This window comes from Schistocerca nitens, chromosome 2, assembly GCF_023898315.1.
Source record: "Schistocerca nitens isolate TAMUIC-IGC-003100 chromosome 2, iqSchNite1.1, whole genome shotgun sequence".
Classification (NCBI taxonomy): Eukaryota; Metazoa; Arthropoda; class Insecta; order Orthoptera; family Acrididae; genus Schistocerca; species Schistocerca nitens.
In genome coordinates this window covers 340,620,187-340,637,470 of record NC_064615.1, presented here as the reverse complement: position 1 = coordinate 340,637,470, position 17,284 = coordinate 340,620,187, and the positions used below count along the sequence as shown (strand labels likewise).

The following is a 17,284-nucleotide window of genomic DNA, read 5'->3' as shown; positions in this document are numbered from 1 at the left end:
GAATGTTCCTTAAACTGCAGGTATCCATCTTAAGTAATAACACATTTTGAATATAACAACTAATGTGAAGAATTTGTGACAATAATGAATATGTTGTCCTACTTGATCATTTCTTGCAAAAACTTTTTGTTTTCATATGATCAATCTTTTAATTCTTTTCTAGGGGCTAAAACCAAGTTGTTCTAATGACTTACTGTCAGTGTCTCAGCAAGTTGGGAATAGTGATTCCACTGCACTTAGTGTTGAACAAACGAACAAAATGGTCATCAGTGATGTACAAAAAGAGTGTACAACTGGTATGCAGAAAGTTATGTTTATTGTAAATATATGCTTCTATTCCATGATCTATTTCACTCATATGTTGTGTAATAAATATTTTATGCCATATAACAGAATGTTCAAATAAGTATCTCTCTAAATATTTATTATTGTTTTCATTCCATGTTTAAATTTTTAAAACATTGTATGTTTCAGATACTGAAAATGCGTTTCCATCTACAAGTAAATTTAAGGTAAGCCACTTTAACGTTCTCAGTTTTTTAAATCACCACATATACAATAGGAAAAATACAGGATTTAATTGGTGGAATTCACAAAAGTCCAGGAAATGCAACTACTGATCATCATTAACTAAAAATTGAGATATAAATGTGTATTATTTACAATTTATTAATACAGATGTAGTTATAGAAACAATGGTCAGAGACACCTGTAGGTGGCAGTCATGTGTGCATGAGTTGTGATTGTTTGTGTGTATGGATGATGTGTATTTCTCTTTTGCTGATAAAGGCTGTGGCTGAATTTTAATTGTGCCTGCCTGCAGCTTAACATGTCTTTATGGTAAGTAACAATCTATCTCTTCTCACATTGTCGTTATTTCTACCTTGAGTTTCCATTGTTTGATATGTATTTTTAGCATTTTTTAAAGACAGAAATTACCGTGGTTGTGCGGAAGTTCATTATGTTGCCAAAAGCATCCATCGTGCAACAAATTGTAATTTATAGTCAATTTTTCTTCTTAGACCTCAATCTTAATTATCCTGTGGACAGTAGCCATTGAGGTTGACATTTGGCTGTTTCCTGTTTTGAGGAAATATGTTCACAATAAGATACCTACTGATAAGTAAATATTACTCAATAAAGAAGTTTTCCACGTGGGCGCAATAACGAACAGCAGCTCAATTTTGCGAGGACGTAACCAGCTTCATAGCCAATGAAAACTCCTGTAGATTTCCGTTGGAGTTGTTCATCCTCAAGATTTTCCTGAGTAATTGAGACTAACTAGATTCACTATTTGCTCAGACCACACTTCATGTTGTGTGACAATAATAATTTTGATTAACGCTATTGTGTGGGTTTGACATTTATTGGCAAATTGTTTTTATGTATGTTACTCCCCAAGGAAGGAACTAATAATTCGGTAGCGTTCTCGCTTCCCGCGCCCGGGTTCCCGGGTTCGATTCCTGGCGGGGTCAGGGATTTTCTCTGCTTCGTGATGACTGGGTGTTGTGTGATGTCCTTAGGTTAGTTAGGTTTAAGTCATTCTAAGTTCTAGGGGACTGATGACCATAGATGTTAAGTCCCATAGTCCTCAGAGCCATTTGAACCATTTTGAACTAATAATTCCGAAGCTAGGATTTCATCAACACTTTCATATAAATGTCTGCTGGCAATACTAAACATTTTGCCTCGTGAAGGCAAGTACTTGTTAGTAATACTATCTCGTAATTTGTTTCCTTGATTGAGTTTTCCTTTGATAAAATTGTATTTATGGATAAACACAGCTGTATCAATTGGAAGTGCACCTGAACTGTCCCTTAATGGAACGTCATATTAGATGAACTCATATAAATGACACAGAAAATGTTGTACTGTCACAGAAAGTGGTCCTGTGTGCATCAAGGGTACTGAATTCAGGACTCGCTTCTCACTGATGCATCCAGCTGTGCCTATGCCATTGCACAGGCAGGCCATAGCAGGGCTGCACCCAGCAGCAGTTACAGTATGGCAGCAAGGAAGCTCAGAATTAGGGGTCTGACTCAGGTGCATGCACCTATGACTGCCTCTGAGGAAGGTGCTTGCACTGGCTCACAGGCTAGTGCAGGATTCTCCAAAATGGGTGGAGTCATGCTGTCAACTCCAGCGTATACAGCAGCGACAGTGGCTGACAGCAGCAGAATGTTCCCTCACAAGGCAGTTAGGCAGGCTAAGATGTGAACCACAGCTGCCACCCCCACCCCCTCCCCCAAGTATGGGACCTGCAGGCCCCTACAGCTGGAAGGCACCACTTCAACTCCCAGTGGCATCTCTACTTAGGCACAGCAGCCAGTCCCACAGCTTAGAGAAGACAGTGTCTTTTGGCAGCAGCTAAGTGACCCATTTCAGAACGATGCCTGCTGCAGACTTCCTCTGGCGGCTGTCTGCAAGTGGTGACAATCTGCTTAGCTAAAATGGGGTAGTATGTATGGCGGTTTGGTCCACTAATGTTTGGAAAGGTTAGCACTCCTTGTCATGTAGGATGGGGGGAGCCCAATGCTGGGCTACACTGTTTGCTAACCCTGATTGGCATTACTCCCATCTGGCTTTCTACGTCTGCTGTCAGCAGTGATCGGACCTGTCAGTGCCATTGAGACCTAATATATGGTAACTTTGTGACATGGGCAGTGACTCGTGCTGCATTGGCTGTGCATGCGAAGAAAGCTTCTTGCATCAAGTTTGTATGAAGTCTTAAGTTACTTCATACTTGTGACAACTGTGCTCCCACTTTCGATCTATTTCTATGAGCCCCATCTTCACAACTTTTAATATCACTATGCCCATTCTGTTTTTTACGCAGTTTACATTGTCTCTCAAAGGTGGTACAGTGTTCAGATACTGGACTTGCATTTGGGAGGAAATTGGTTCAGATTCTCCAACTTTGACCTGGTCAACCCTGGGAGGATGAACCCTCATCTCCCTTCTCCAGTTATCCTTTCAAGAAGCCTTTGTTGGTTGTGTTAAATAGATTGTGAATATAATAGCCTTCTGCCTAAAATGTACTTTTCTCCTCTTGTCTACAGAACATTAATTGTATTTCAGACTCCAGCTGTTGGTTTACCAACGCCACGCATTGGAACTATAACGCCAAAAGTAGGCCCAGATTCTCCAATAACAATTCTGCGGCGTCCAAAACTGGGTGAAGTAGTTGTATCCATGAAGGGAAGTCCAGTTATGTTGAATGCTGCCAGAGAAGACAAACCAACTCTAAACATACCAATGGCCAATGGAACAGTAAGTAAATATTAATATTTGAATGTCAATTCTAAAATGTTTTTATTTCAAAGAATGAAAATTGTTTACTTATCATTATCTCCCTCCCTCCTGCCTCCCTTCATCCACTCAGTCTTGTTTCTATTATCGAAAGGTGTACAGTTATTGATGAGTCATATTAAGTATTTAACTTCACTGTTGGGCTGTGTTAAGCATTGTTGTTTTGTAAATCCGCCCCACCCCCCTCCCTCCCTCATTTTTCTATTCCTACCTCTTAAGGGCAGGGGTGGGCACTTGGGAACATACAGTTCTTCGCTGTATTGTTGTACCACCTGTAACACTATTTGGACTCCAAAAAAATGGAGGGAGAAGGAAAACAAGAAGACGTATCTTCATAATACAACTTTTTTAAGAGTGGGGGGGGGAGAATCTTCATGTGTTGTAACATGTTAAAGCATTTAAAGCAACAAGTGTGTCTAAAATAAGTTTCAAAATGCAGCATAGCCACAAGGAGAATTTCTCTATCATGTCATTGAATAGGCATTGGCAGAAGGGGAAACACACCTCTTATAACCATCTCCCCTGCCCCCCTCCTCCCAAAACAGGGAATTACAGGCACTAAACTTGCACACTATGTCACACACCAAACTGGGAGACCAGTTGTTCCAAACCATTCATGACATCTCTTGGAAAATCAGTGCAACAGCAAGCTTGGATCTCTCAGCTGCATGCCCAGACTGTTCTTTGGCATTTCTGAAAATTTTGATGAGAATGTAGAAGGTTGCTATCCTGTCACATTATAAAGAAAACACTGTCTCCTTTCATGTATAGGAACCATGTTAAGATAGGAAGCGCATCGGGGTTTCACTAGCCTGTTGCAAATGTCAGTTCTCCAAACTTTCTCAGTAGTGTGTCTTGACAAGAACTTCATCACTCCAGGTGTTCCAACTAAAGTTCATAGAGCCTTTCTGTAATACTCCCACGTTGACAGTGCAACATCACTCTGAAATGCTTCCCCCGCTTTCTGCAGTCATACCTGCTGAGGATTCCAAAGACTTGAACAGTACTCGAAATGGGTTCCACAAATGTTCTGTCTTTTATAGATAAGCTGCACTTCCTGGGGTTCTCCCAAAGTGTCCTATTCACGTCATGCATGGTTTTCAGGAGAACCATTTTCCATTCTTCCTACAAAATAGCGGCAAGTTCAGGTAATGATTATGGCACCACCCTCTCTCCAAAAAGGCTCCACGAAGGCTCAATAATGTTGAGGTTTGGTGACTGTGGTGGCTAGGTGAGATGACAGTTCATCTCTGCTGTGCTGACTAGGGTCCTGTCTCATAACACAGCATCTCAATTTGGGCATACACATTGTACCATGGGATTAGACAAAATGGTCACATAATCCTTCACAGTAATGTGACCTTAAAGAGTACCCATGCAGCCCTTGGAATACCACAATGTGGGTCCCAAATTATCAAACCCCTGCTGTGTTCCACTCTTTGGATGTAAACTCCGCCAGAAGTTGGAAATGAAGTGAAAGACTCAATCGGACAAAAGCCTTCTTCCATTGCTCCATAGTCAATGTGTTATTGTTTCGGCACCTCAATTTTTTGTTCTGGACATTTGCATCACTGATTAGTGTATTTGGAATTGTAGCTCGCCATTCAATTCCCTGCTCACGGAGCACCCTGTTGTGGTGCTGACACATTTCGCAAGTGCAACATTTAGTACTACAGTGACTTTTGCAGCTGTCAGCCTCTTACTTTTCATCGCAATCATCTTCAATTAGGATTCCTCATGATCACTCAACACACACTTTCATCCATGTTGCAGCTTAGCCCACGCTGTTTCTTCCACTTTTCCTGTATGTGGTGTAAATCTTCAGTATGGTGCCTCTTCAAATGTCGCATACTTTTGTCACCTTGGTTACAGAAGCACTCACCATATGAGCACCAACAGCTCATCCATGATCAAATTTAGTTAGCACTCTCAACTACCCAGAACACTGTTCTGACCAGTACTGGTAACCCATGAGACTAGTTCTGCTGGAAATAGATTTACTCCCTGAGGATATGAGGATTGGACAAAATATGGAAGCACTGAAAAACACACAATTGAATATCAATGCAGATGCCAGTCTATCCTGCAAATTGATTTTACACCAATAAACCACCATTCTCTCCAACGTTCAATGAACATAATTATACCATCAGCCTAGTTCAAAATCAAATTTTCTGGACCATTGCATCCAATTGTAGTATTGCGGATTCCTCAAAGAAACTACTTAGGAGTACATTTCTCATCACTCAGTATTAGAGTAGTCTTCAGTGTATTAATCATCTATTTTGAGAAAGCTCTGACTTCCAGAAATGAGGTCCATTCCTTCAGACATTTTGCCCACCACACCTAAAATAGCTTTACATGGACACCCTCTGCCCCCCTTCAATCTCTGCAATATCCTGGTCAGACCCTGTCTTGTTTCTGCATCAATTTCCCTACTCTATGGCTCCTACCCTTGTTAGTATCCCTGCTGTAAGACTTGGCCTATGCATACTATTAAAAGGAGAGCCACCTGTGAAACTGCATGTCATGTACCAGCAATTGTGTAAACACTATACAGCCTTCGACATTGGTGTGAATACCACTAAGTTTATCAGTTGGGATGAATGGATGTAGTCGAGGGTGTATACTGGCAACACACAATGCCCTGTTATAGAACATGCTGTAAAACATGAGTCGTGACTTCGGTGCCTAATTGTTTCACCAAATGGGCCATTTGGATTCTTCACTGAGGCACAAGTTTCTCAGAATATCGCAGTTGGCTACTGGTGTACAAGAAGTCCTTAGTTCCTTCTACCTGCCTGGCCTTAATTTGTGTTAATTGTTTCTTTAATTTCCTCCGCTCAGCATTTCTTCTTAATAACTGTTCCTTTCTTCAATGCCTTTTAGTTTTTTATACCTTGTATTTTTTTATCTATTTCCCCTTACCTCTTCTCTACCATATTATAATCCACTCTTATTAACTTTTGCACAATGTTTTCTTTGCCAGTAATAAGTCTTGCTTATTACCATATCTTCCACCTTTAAGTTCTTAGGTTTTCAGTTCCTGTCCAGTAAGCCTTCCCTGATCTGGTGTTTTGGGCGACTTTACCGATCCACCCCATTTTCTAAATATTACTGGTCAATTTCCTTCATCCCTCTTCCTTCCCCTTCAACCCTTGTGCCAAAAGCAGGAGCCACTGGCTCCAAAAATTTTTCACATTTATTTAACCTTTGTAAGTGTGTTCTCCTGTCGTCGATTGGTGAGTAGATTCCGGAATGTAAGTTGCACTTCCCCAGGTTTTCATGATCCAGAAAACCAACTGTTGCTAAGAATAGAGTGCAAAGTAAACAGAAGTTCTCAAAAATTGCACTAACTGCCACCACAAACTACACAGGCATGCTTTGCAGACACTAAGATAGATATTGGTATCAAAACTTCTGCTCCAACAAACATAGAAAAAAAGGTGGAAGAAGAGTCTCCCCCCACCCCCCTTCCTGGCAATTTTAAAACATCATCCAGCGAAGAGAATAGAAATTCTGTATCTCATCTTCAAATGTAGCAGCCTTTCAAATATTCATAGCAACAAAAATAAATTTCTTTACATCAATAACAACAATGCATAATTCTTCAGAATTCTTGCACTAGTTGCTAAGCCATGGCTCATTCTAATTTCACATATAATTCTGTTGAATTGTGTAAAGTGCTGGTATTTGTCATCCATAATGAAGCACTTTCTTTGTAGCGCCAAATTAAAGAATGAGGTTTTTTCTTTTGCAGAAAAATATTTTAATCATACTGCAGGTCTGCTATATGGGATTGACGAGATTAACATCAGACTATGGCGATTGCAAAGAGACAAATTTTTTTGAAAGTTCCAGTTGCATGAAAGCCTTTTAGTAGGCCAAAATGTGGCCAATATCATGCTCTTGAAGTAATTTTAAATAAGTTTAAGGAGCAGCATCAGAAATGCGTGCCTGTGAACACTGAAATTTTAAAAATTAAGGCACATGAAATTATGCGAGAGCTAAAAATTGATAGTATTTTTAAGGCTAGCTTCAACTTGATTGGTCTTTTTATGAAGCACTGGGGTTTTTCTCTTCAGAGGGGCTGCCAAAAATGATGAAAAAGACTTCTGGAAATTCAGCTCTTCATAATCAGGTGGATTACACAGTTGATGCCAGAGGAAAAGATAGAAATATTCTTATATCAGAGAGTGAAAAACAGCAGACGTCTGTGTTTGCTTGCACAGTAGATGGACGTAAGTTAACCCCATTCATAGTTTAAGGGGCTCCGGAAAGGCTCAAAATCATGAAAAGTTCAATTTTTACTTTTTTGCGTTTTCTGAATCTGCAGACTATTACCTTTTAATAGATATATAATTTATTCAATTCCGAAGACTACAACTATTTTTAAATTTTTTTTGAAATGTGTTCTACATGGGCGTGACCCACTGTGGCGCTGTTAAACTGCTGTCAAATGGTGTTATTATTAACGTCCGTGTTCATCAGGTACATTTTAGTGATGTGAGATAAAGTATGTGTTGTGGCTAACCTGTGATGGTTCAATATATATCGCTGGTGTGATTGTCGATTGTTTCATGTTTATTTACTCTGTCATTATCTCGAAAATATTCGTAATTAATTCTGTTTCTTGAGTCTCTGTTTTGGTGAAGTATAATAATGAGTAAAAGTAAAGTTATTAGAAATCCTCTGAAGGCTTTTAAGAAAAGGAGAAATGTTGGAAAGCCGAAGGTATGTGTTATTACTGTAAACAATAAAGACGATGAAAATCCCCAACATAGCTTGTGTCCCAAAGAAGAAGACAGTTGATGTAAATATAACAAAGGATTGCTAACTGGTGAAGTGTACACTCATAAGCATAGTCTGCCTCATGCAATAATGGAGGTGATAAAACCTATTTTCAGAGACTTAGCAGCACCTGAACTGTTGAAAAAGTGTATTCACGGAAAAACTCAAAACCCCAATGAAAGTGTAAATAGTGTTATATGGTCGAGAATCCCCAAGACTGTATTTGTTGGAATAGAAACACTTCACTTTGGTGTGTATGATGCTGTTGCGACTTTCAATGATGGCAACATTGTAAGGTGCAAGGTATTTAGAAATATGGGAATGAAGATAGGTTCTAACATGGTACGAGCTTTAGACAAGGAACGCCTTCAGGCTGCAGACAGGGCTGTAAAGAGTCTAGAAATACAAGCAAGAGTAAACAGGAGGAGGAACAAGAGGAAGCTGGAGGAGGAGTTTGCAGAGGATGAAGATAATCCATCCTATGGACCTGGAATGCACTAAAAAGTAAATCCAATCTTTGTCGCTCGATTCCCAAAACTTTTATTTTCTCATACTAATTACATGTTTTCTAAGGATCTTCCAAACATATTTGTTTCAAACTTTCAGTAAATGTTACACAGTACCTTCTGCATAATTTAACACAGCCTTTTTCCAAAAAACTGTATATTTTTGAATATATAAATAAAAAATTGCAAAAAAATGTTGTGAATTTTCATTAAAATTGAAAAAAAATCATCTTTAATAACTGAACTAAAATTTTGTAAAATCCCCATATTCCAATAAATAATCTGTAAAAACTTCAACTTCCTACCTCAAATACTTTGTGAGGAAATATGTAATTTATAAGCGTTATTTTAACATTGCAAGTATAGGGCGTTCCGGAGCCCCTTAAGTGAGACCTTACCGAAATCTGAAATGTCCCCAGAAACTGTAATTGTACAAGCAAATGCAAGTGGCTGGTTTTTGGAGGACATGGTGCCGGTATGGATTAGGATCGTATGGAATCGTCGTCCTGGTGCTGTACATGGTTTACGCAGTCTGCTGGTGTTGGATTCGTACACAGGCCTTACTTCTGCAGTAAAATGAGAATTATTAGAAAGGAAAATTGACTTCGCAATAATTCCAGATGGGATAACATCATTTCTGCAGCCACTTGGTGTCTGTTTGAATAAACCATTTCAGGACACTCTTAAATGTATGAACACAGACTGGCTTTAAAGAAATCGGACAACTGGCACCAGGTGGACACACAAAATGCGTAAGATTGTACAGAGGATAGTATTGTGTATGAAGAACTAAGCAACATGGTATAGAGTGATGACAATTCAGAATTATCTAATAGATATTTTAAACATTTCATAAAGTTTGTATTACAGGTCTAATAAAATTTTGTTTTATATTTCTACTTTTAATGTCTAAGTTATTTTCATTCATATTTCACAAGTGTTGTTAGACATACATTTGAAGTCTTCACTAAAAATGTAATATGAAAAGCAGAGTGGATCTGAGATTTATATAAATATGGCTGACACTACATTTTTTGATCTTTTTCCTACCAGTGACAAGAGGGGGTTTCTATGAATCATGAATCACATACTCTTGTTACCATAAGAATAATACGAATGTAAACATTGTGTTGTACTTTCTTCTGTGTTTGCTGTTACCTCATTTAAATCGTGCTCACATAATAAACTAGTGAGACAAAAATTTACATATCACGTGATGTTTACATTTGTATTATTATTATTATTATTATGCTGAATAGTGATAGAAATGAAGCACAGCAACTGACTTCTAGTATAGATTTTTTAAAACTTCTGCACCTATAAATTCTGTGCAGAAAAATTGTGATTTTAAATGTTCGAAAGACTCCTAAGCTTAAGACTCGAAACCAACTGCTGTAACTGTATCTTCATCCATTCTATCTAATTTGTATCTCACGTTAGAACGTACCAGCTTTGTTTTGATTTTGAAGTGGAGCCTGCAACTGTTCCCAAACTTGTATTTTCATGCTAATTTTTTGGGTACAGGTTAGATTTGGGTATTTTCTCTTTTCTTCAATTTAGAGTTTAATTTTTTTGGCTGCAGGTTAGTTTCGGTTAATACGGTATATTTTCAAAAATTGATTATTTTACTTGATTTATGATACTACGCAGAGATCTGAGATGAATTTGTTTGTGAGGTAATTCTTGAATTTTTCAAAGTTGTAACATAGTGATAAGAACAAGATTGAATAACACATTAAATTATTGATATGTGTTTTGTACGAGCCCATCACCATCACAAGAGTGCACAATAATGGCTTGTTCTGCCATAAAAATCAGTGCCTATTCTTACCGTCATCTGAAGACTGCTGCGTGGTTATTTGTGATTACACATACTCATAAGTGTCAACATATGCAAGGTGATTCTAACCTACTACACTGGCAGTTCTCAGGTACAATGCATTTTAATGCAATACGTGCGCTTGCGCAGTATTTTGGTGGTATCGCACAGAAACACTTCCTGGCAACGTGCCATTTCAGTCAGCAGAAGCAATTAGGAACATATGACACCAGATAAAGTAACTTGAATTTCCCTCATCGTCGATGTCATTACTCTGGCTAAATTGTCAAAGATTTCTATAATGACCTTAAGTTCGTGTTCAGTAACGACATATTCTAATGAAGATACATTTAATCATACTCCGAAAATATTTCTAGAATTACATGCAACCAAAGTGAGTTCATGGGTGAAGATACCAAGATTGTTCACTGTTAGTTACATGTTTGAGTTTTGAGGCATTGATTTGGCGTAGTGGTCAGGTGCAACTAATCCACATTCATAACAAACAAGACAGAAGACATGTTCAGGACCATGTAAGTGTAGATATTCTTACTGCAATAAATCTCAGTCCACATCTTTCTACATCAAAGATAGCTCTAGATTCTAGCGTGAGCAGAAGTACCATTGGAGAAATCTGCATGATAGTAGTTTCTTTCTCACGTCCATGTTCACCAGGAACTATGGGAAGGTGATATCCAAACAAGAAGTTTCTTCTGCACCTAGATTCTAAATCAAAATCTAGATTTCACGGTGTCGTACTGAGAGCTGATGAAGCCATTTCAAAGTCTAATGGTGAATTAAGTCACAAGGCTCCCAGATATATGGATCATAAATACCTGGTGTGGACTCGTCAATGATAAAATTCAGATAAAACTTCCTTGCAGATTAAAACTGTGTACCGGACTGAGACTCGAACTTGGGACTTTTGCCTTTCGTGGGCAAGTGCTCTACCGACTGATCTACCCTAGCATGATTCATGATCTGTCCTCACAGCTTCAATTCTGCCAGTACTTCATCTCCTGCCTTCCAAACTTCACAGAAGATTCAGATCTTCAGTCTATGAAAAGATACAAAAAGTGGTACACTGAATTTCTGAAACACTCGCTGACAGTTGCCCAAAAATATTTTACTAACAAAGTTGAAGTGGTTATAACAATAAGAGTACAAAACACTCATCCCATTAATTATTTCTTTTGGAGTCACATTGGGAACATTGTCAGATTCTCCATTCTGTTTGCCCTTATTTGTTTACAAACACAGCATTTCACCTAAAAATATTGGATGTGTCACTCCATCAGCTTATGAGTGTGTACCCAGGATATTATTAATTCTTCTAGTATTTTGGTTGACAACTTTGTTGCCATTCTCAAGGTGATTCACTTCCAAAAGTTTTAAATTACTTAACACACTGCAGTAAAGCAAATATGTGTCTTGTAGATAGCACTTTCAGTAACAAATATCAGTCATACACAAAGCATTATGCATCTAAGAGTAAAACAAAGCAAGTGCAGTGTCAACGGCCGGCCGCTGTGGCAGAGTGGTTCTAGGCGCTTCAGTCCGGAACCGCACTGCTGCTACAGTTGCAGGTTTCGATGCCTCGGGCATGGATGTGTGTGGTGTCCTTAGGTTAGTTAGATTTAAGTAGGTCTAAGTCTAGAGCACTGATGACCTCAGATATTAAGTCCCTTAGTGCTTAGAGCCCATTTTCAGTGTCAACAAATTGGCGATTGTCAAGTATGTAGTTGACTGGTACGGATGGCTTATTTTGGAATGTTAGGCACTGAAGACTTAAAACACTGTTTGCTTTGAGAGTGCAGACATGAAATAAAGGGTTTCCCTGATTTGTCGAGCTGGAAATCCTTGATCAGGTTGCATGCTAATTGTATTTCCAGTAGGATGAGGCTGTGGCCAATATCTTAACTTCCAGTAACCCATGGAGTGGCCAGTGTAAATGCAGTGTTCAGCCACTGCAGTTTATTGGGCTGTAGAACGCGGATGTATTGCTGGTGTTAGAGGCAATGTTCTTGTAAGATGCATATTGTTTGTCCCGTTTACCTTTTACAGTTACCTTGGTGCTGAGTAAGTGCAGGGAAATTAATGAAACACCAACAGTTGCAGACAAACCATTGATGAATAGAAAACAGTTCTTTATTAGTTTGTTCCATGTGACAAGGTTCATTGTTATCTTATAATATTTAGATGTTGTTGCAGCAGGCAAGGAAGACAGTGCGTGGATAATATGCACTGCTCGGACAATTGCGTTCTGACCTGGCGCCATATGCATGCCAGAGCTAAGTAGTTGGCAGCGTTCATAACACAACATTTGGTTCAGGGTGGTGTGGGACAGCCAGTGGCACCATCTGCTGTTGGGTAGGTTGTGGTGCTGCCGGTCTAACTCTCAGCTGTTGTCTGGAGAGCAACGGCTGCCAGACTCGTTGATGGCAAGCTGCCACGTGGAGGTGGCGACAGTGTTGGGCACTGTGTGTTGATCAGTCGGGCAACAGCCCTTGTATCGTGGCGTAGCAGTGTCAGTAACAACATTGTTATGGTGGAGACTCCAAGGCTGCAGCTTATAGTTTGGGTGCAGCTGTGTTGCCCAGCTGGTTGAACACCACAGACTGGTTTAAATTCAGCCTCTTTTGCTGGCTTTGTGGAAGTGCCGTATCTATTGTTAAGCAGCAATGTGTCAAGCTTTCCTGACATCTCAGGTCATTGACATGTGGAAGTGGCGGTACTGAAGCAGTCAGATCCCGAGGGGTGTTGGTTTCACCAGAATGTTGACCCAAAAGGACTGGCAATGGCTCTGATTTAGGCTTTTACACCAATCACAAGGAATTTCATACATAACTGCCGGCCCCTTTTGTAAAAGCATATTATCTTTCACAGATGTCAGATGGACTGCCATCTTAGTCTGTGGAAGTGTATCCACTTTGACTCATTATTCTTGCAAATTTTGCAGAAATTTGCTCTTCTTTTTGTTGGCCTGGCATTTTTATTTACTGAGCTCTTTTAATTTGATGTATGTCAGTTCTTATTGAATAGTCTTCAAAGTATACCAGTTCAGCTAAAGGCTGTCAGCATCACACTCGTGAGCCCTGTGTCCTCAGGTTTTAAGTGCACTAATAGTTTGTGAAGGATGGTAGCAGCTAGGTCCCCCACAAGTCAATATGGATGAGCTTAGGGTAATTGCAATGCCCTAAAAACCCATCTTACTTATGTAGAAGTAATACATCTGAAAACTGTAGAAAGCAAACCATTTCCCATTCCATTATAAATTTGGTATTTTCTTGAATGAAGTTATGATGATAAAGCACTTACTCAGTTGTATTTGGTTTGGGGCCAAACTAAGTATGTGTGATCAGACTACCTCCAGAACATTCATTTTCAAAATGGAGAGTTGAGAGCTTTTTCTTCAAAATCCTCCATAAATAAATTACAGTGGATGAGAGGACTGTCCATAATAATATTGTCGGTCCCCTCAAAATATTGGTTATCTAATAAAAAAAGTAAGTGGAGGTTAGCACATGCGTAGGTGATGTTGCTGCTAATCAATGATAGTCAACAATAGATGACTCAGTGAATAGGAAATGTCAAAACTAAACAGTATATCAGAGTAGTTAGGTTTCAAAGTTTCTACCTATTAATAAACCTGCCAAATTGTGGGTCTGAAGTTAACATTTACCTACAAAATATCTTAACAATGAGGCTAAATATTTGGCTGGCCAATAATTAGGTACACACATGTTATCATTGGTCTAAACGTCAGTGCTTTTATTTTCTACTCCCAAGTATGGTTAATGACTTCCATCTTCCTCTGAACACAATTTTTTAATTGTGTATAACTTTGTGGGCTTTGGTGAGGCTGTCAATCTTGGAGAGACGGAGCTGCTGCACTACTTCAGTATGTTGATGATTTCCTTGGGTAGTGAACTGTAGTCTGGAAGTAAAGTAGCTTTTCTTCGAACTCATGTAGTGGGGTCTTTGCCAATCTTAAGATATGTTGTGCCGTGAAGTAAGTTGGACATTTTTTGTACCTAGACACCTTTCAGCAACAAAACAGTGGCATTACCTTTGTGTACAGGAAGACATACAGTCTAGGAATTGATGGGGCTACAAAGCACATCTCTCTGACAAGGATAAGTTGCCATTTTGTGGACAGGATCTTAGAGCTTAGCGTGCTTCGCGTCTTATTTTCTCAGCAGTGTCATCAGTTAGTTTTCTAATGGCTTAATGATCTTATTTGTTGTTCTTCTCCTTCTGTATCATAGATCACTATTACCGTATTTACTCGAATCTAAGCCGCACTTTTTTTCCTGTTTTTGTAATCCAAAAAACCGCCTGCGGCTTAGAATCGAGTGCGAAGTAAGTAGAAGTTCTGAAAGCTGTTGGTAGGTGCCGCCACAACTAACTTCTGCCGTCGAATATATGTAGTGCTACACAGGCGTGCTTTGCAGGCACAAAGATAAATTCTGGCGCCAAAACCTCTGCATCAGTAAATAAATTTAAAAAAAGGTGGAAGACTATCATTTTTTTTCTCCGACCCGAGTTTCGACCACTGCATTTTCATACATTATCCAACGAAGTGAATACAAATTCCGTATGGTTCATCTTTGAATGTAGCAGCATTTCAATGTACCACGAAAATCTGACTGGCGAAACTGTTTGGGATGTTTGTCAATATGGCCAACTCTACGTTCTGAATTTTTTCCTACCTGTGAGAAGAGATGGTTGGTAATAGGAACTTTTATGAATTGTGAATCACATGCAGTATTCTCTTCACCATAAGAATAATATGAATATAAACATTTTGTCATGTACTCTTTCGTGTGTGCTGCTATCTAATTTAAATCATGTCTGCCTAAGAAACTATGAAACTAGTGAGGCAACAGCAAACGCGGAAGAATATACACATCATGTCATGTTTATATTCATATTATTCTTATGCCTAATAGTGATACAGTTAGTAATGAAGCTCGGCAACTGACTAGATTTTTGAATCTACGATGAGTCTAATTTCTGTGCAGAATGTAATGTACTAAAGAGGCGTCTGCAAAGATTTTCAAACGGAGAAAAATTTTCGCTAGACTCTCGTTCACAACATCTTCTATCATACTAAGTCTATTATTTGGTTCTTGTTGATCATTATCAAAGAAAGTAACAGTGTAAGTAACAACAAATAGCAGTCTCAGCTTAGAGTGACGTAAACACCTATAACAAAGAGAACGGCACTTATCATATCAAAGAAAAATAAGCAATCAATTCAAACCAGATGAAGCACGTGAAAAAGGAAGGGTACCCGTATAAATACGGACGGAGCGCCTGACGCATAGCAATGGCTACCTGGTAAAGCTTAAATTTAGAGTCTCAAATTTCAGGTGCGGCTTAGATGCAGGAAAATTTTTTTTCCTTGATTTTGAGTCTCATTTTTCAGGTGCGGCTTAGATTCGAGTAAATACGGTAAACCTTATTCCAAATGTGTCTGAATTTTACAAACAGTATCTTCTCTTTAAGAAAGGATGGAGTGGTTTGTTTTCAGATTCACTATTTGTGTTATTAAGTTGTATAATTCACATCAAATAATACATTTATCAAAATTGGCAATTTGCATTTCATTTTGAACATGTCTTATTCGGTGTGGTAAATGATAAAACTTCCTTGTAAACCTATTGACACTCACTCGCATTGTTAAAATTTACTCGTGATACACATGCTGTTTTTGCAGCACATACCTAAAAGCTTTTCAAAGAAACAGGCTGGATTAAATCAGCGTTAAAAATTTAATGGATGTTTCCTGAAGGACAATTAGCTGTGTGACAACACACAGTTCCTTCAGGGACTGTCCTTGCCCCTCCACACATGCTTGTCAAATATAGCTGGAAAGCTAGTTTCATGTGTCTGTGACCCCAGTTGTGTTTCACCTCATCTCTGGCTGTCCCCTGCTCCCTCTGCAACAGTTTGTCTGGCCTCCCTCCCCCTTCCCCCCTGCACCCCCCAATCGATCTTCCCTGTGCTCCCCCTCCCAATATATATTTTTTCTCCCATTGTCCTTCCTCCTCCTCCTTTTGCCTCACCTCTTTTGGCTTCATCTCTGTGGTGTTTGTCATTGTAACCAGTTTCCAATCTGTGTCAGTTTATAATTATGGAATATTTTTCAAATCAGTGAAGTGTTGAATTTAATCAATTTTGTCATAGGTGATGTCCATCCTTCCTCAGAGAGGTCTACGAACTGCTCAGTTACCCCAACAAATGGATCCTGAAACTCAAGAAAACCTAAAAGTGATATGGGAAAATCTAAAAGATCTTATTGGTCATACAGAAACTCCTAAACCTTGATTTGTCATTAAATGTGTTTTAAGAAATAAGACAATGTGTGAAAGAAAGGATACTGCTTAATATTATTGTAATTTTAATATTTTATTTTGTTAACTTGCATATAAAGTGCATTTTGCTGCGTGTTTTGCACATTAATCAGTAACAATTGCTTTTTAACTCTCGTACCCAAATAATAATGCAACAAACCTAAATGGAAATAAATTAGAAAATATTCCTGGAGGGGAAAAAGATTTTGCTGTTGACTAGAAGTGTGTTAATTTGTATGTTCAAAAGAGGCAACTGTACCTTACTAGTTTAATTAGTTGCAGGTTCTGTGGATCATAATAGTGACCTCTCACTATGATGGGAACCAAGTCGATCTTAGAATTACAGTAAACTTTCTCAATTACTAATTTTCAGGTAAATTCTATTTACATCTTCAAGGGTTGAACTTGATTATAATACTTCTGGTATCAGTAAAGAGAACTTTCTGCCTCTCAGATATATGACGACTGATAAGAGTGCTTGCATAGCTTAATGGGCAGCA

The 17,284-nt window shown here is 38.8% G+C and overlaps 1 protein-coding gene across 1 annotated transcript in view; it reads left to right on the top strand.

Annotated features, from left to right (window-relative positions):
- The window catches only part of LOC126234395 (uncharacterized), a 66,097-nt gene extending 49,204 nt beyond the window's left edge, over positions 1 to 16,893 (top strand). The window contains exons 4-7 of the mRNA XM_049943083.1: positions 164 to 296; positions 475 to 512; positions 3,079 to 3,270; positions 16,618 to 16,893. Of these exons, the coding sequence (XP_049799040.1) occupies positions 164 to 296; positions 475 to 512; positions 3,079 to 3,270; positions 16,618 to 16,758 (504 nt within the window). The 3' untranslated portion in view covers positions 16,759 to 16,893. The remainder of the gene's footprint in view (positions 1 to 163; positions 297 to 474; positions 513 to 3,078; positions 3,271 to 16,617) is intronic.
- The last annotated feature ends 391 nt before the right edge of the window (positions 16,894 to 17,284 follow it).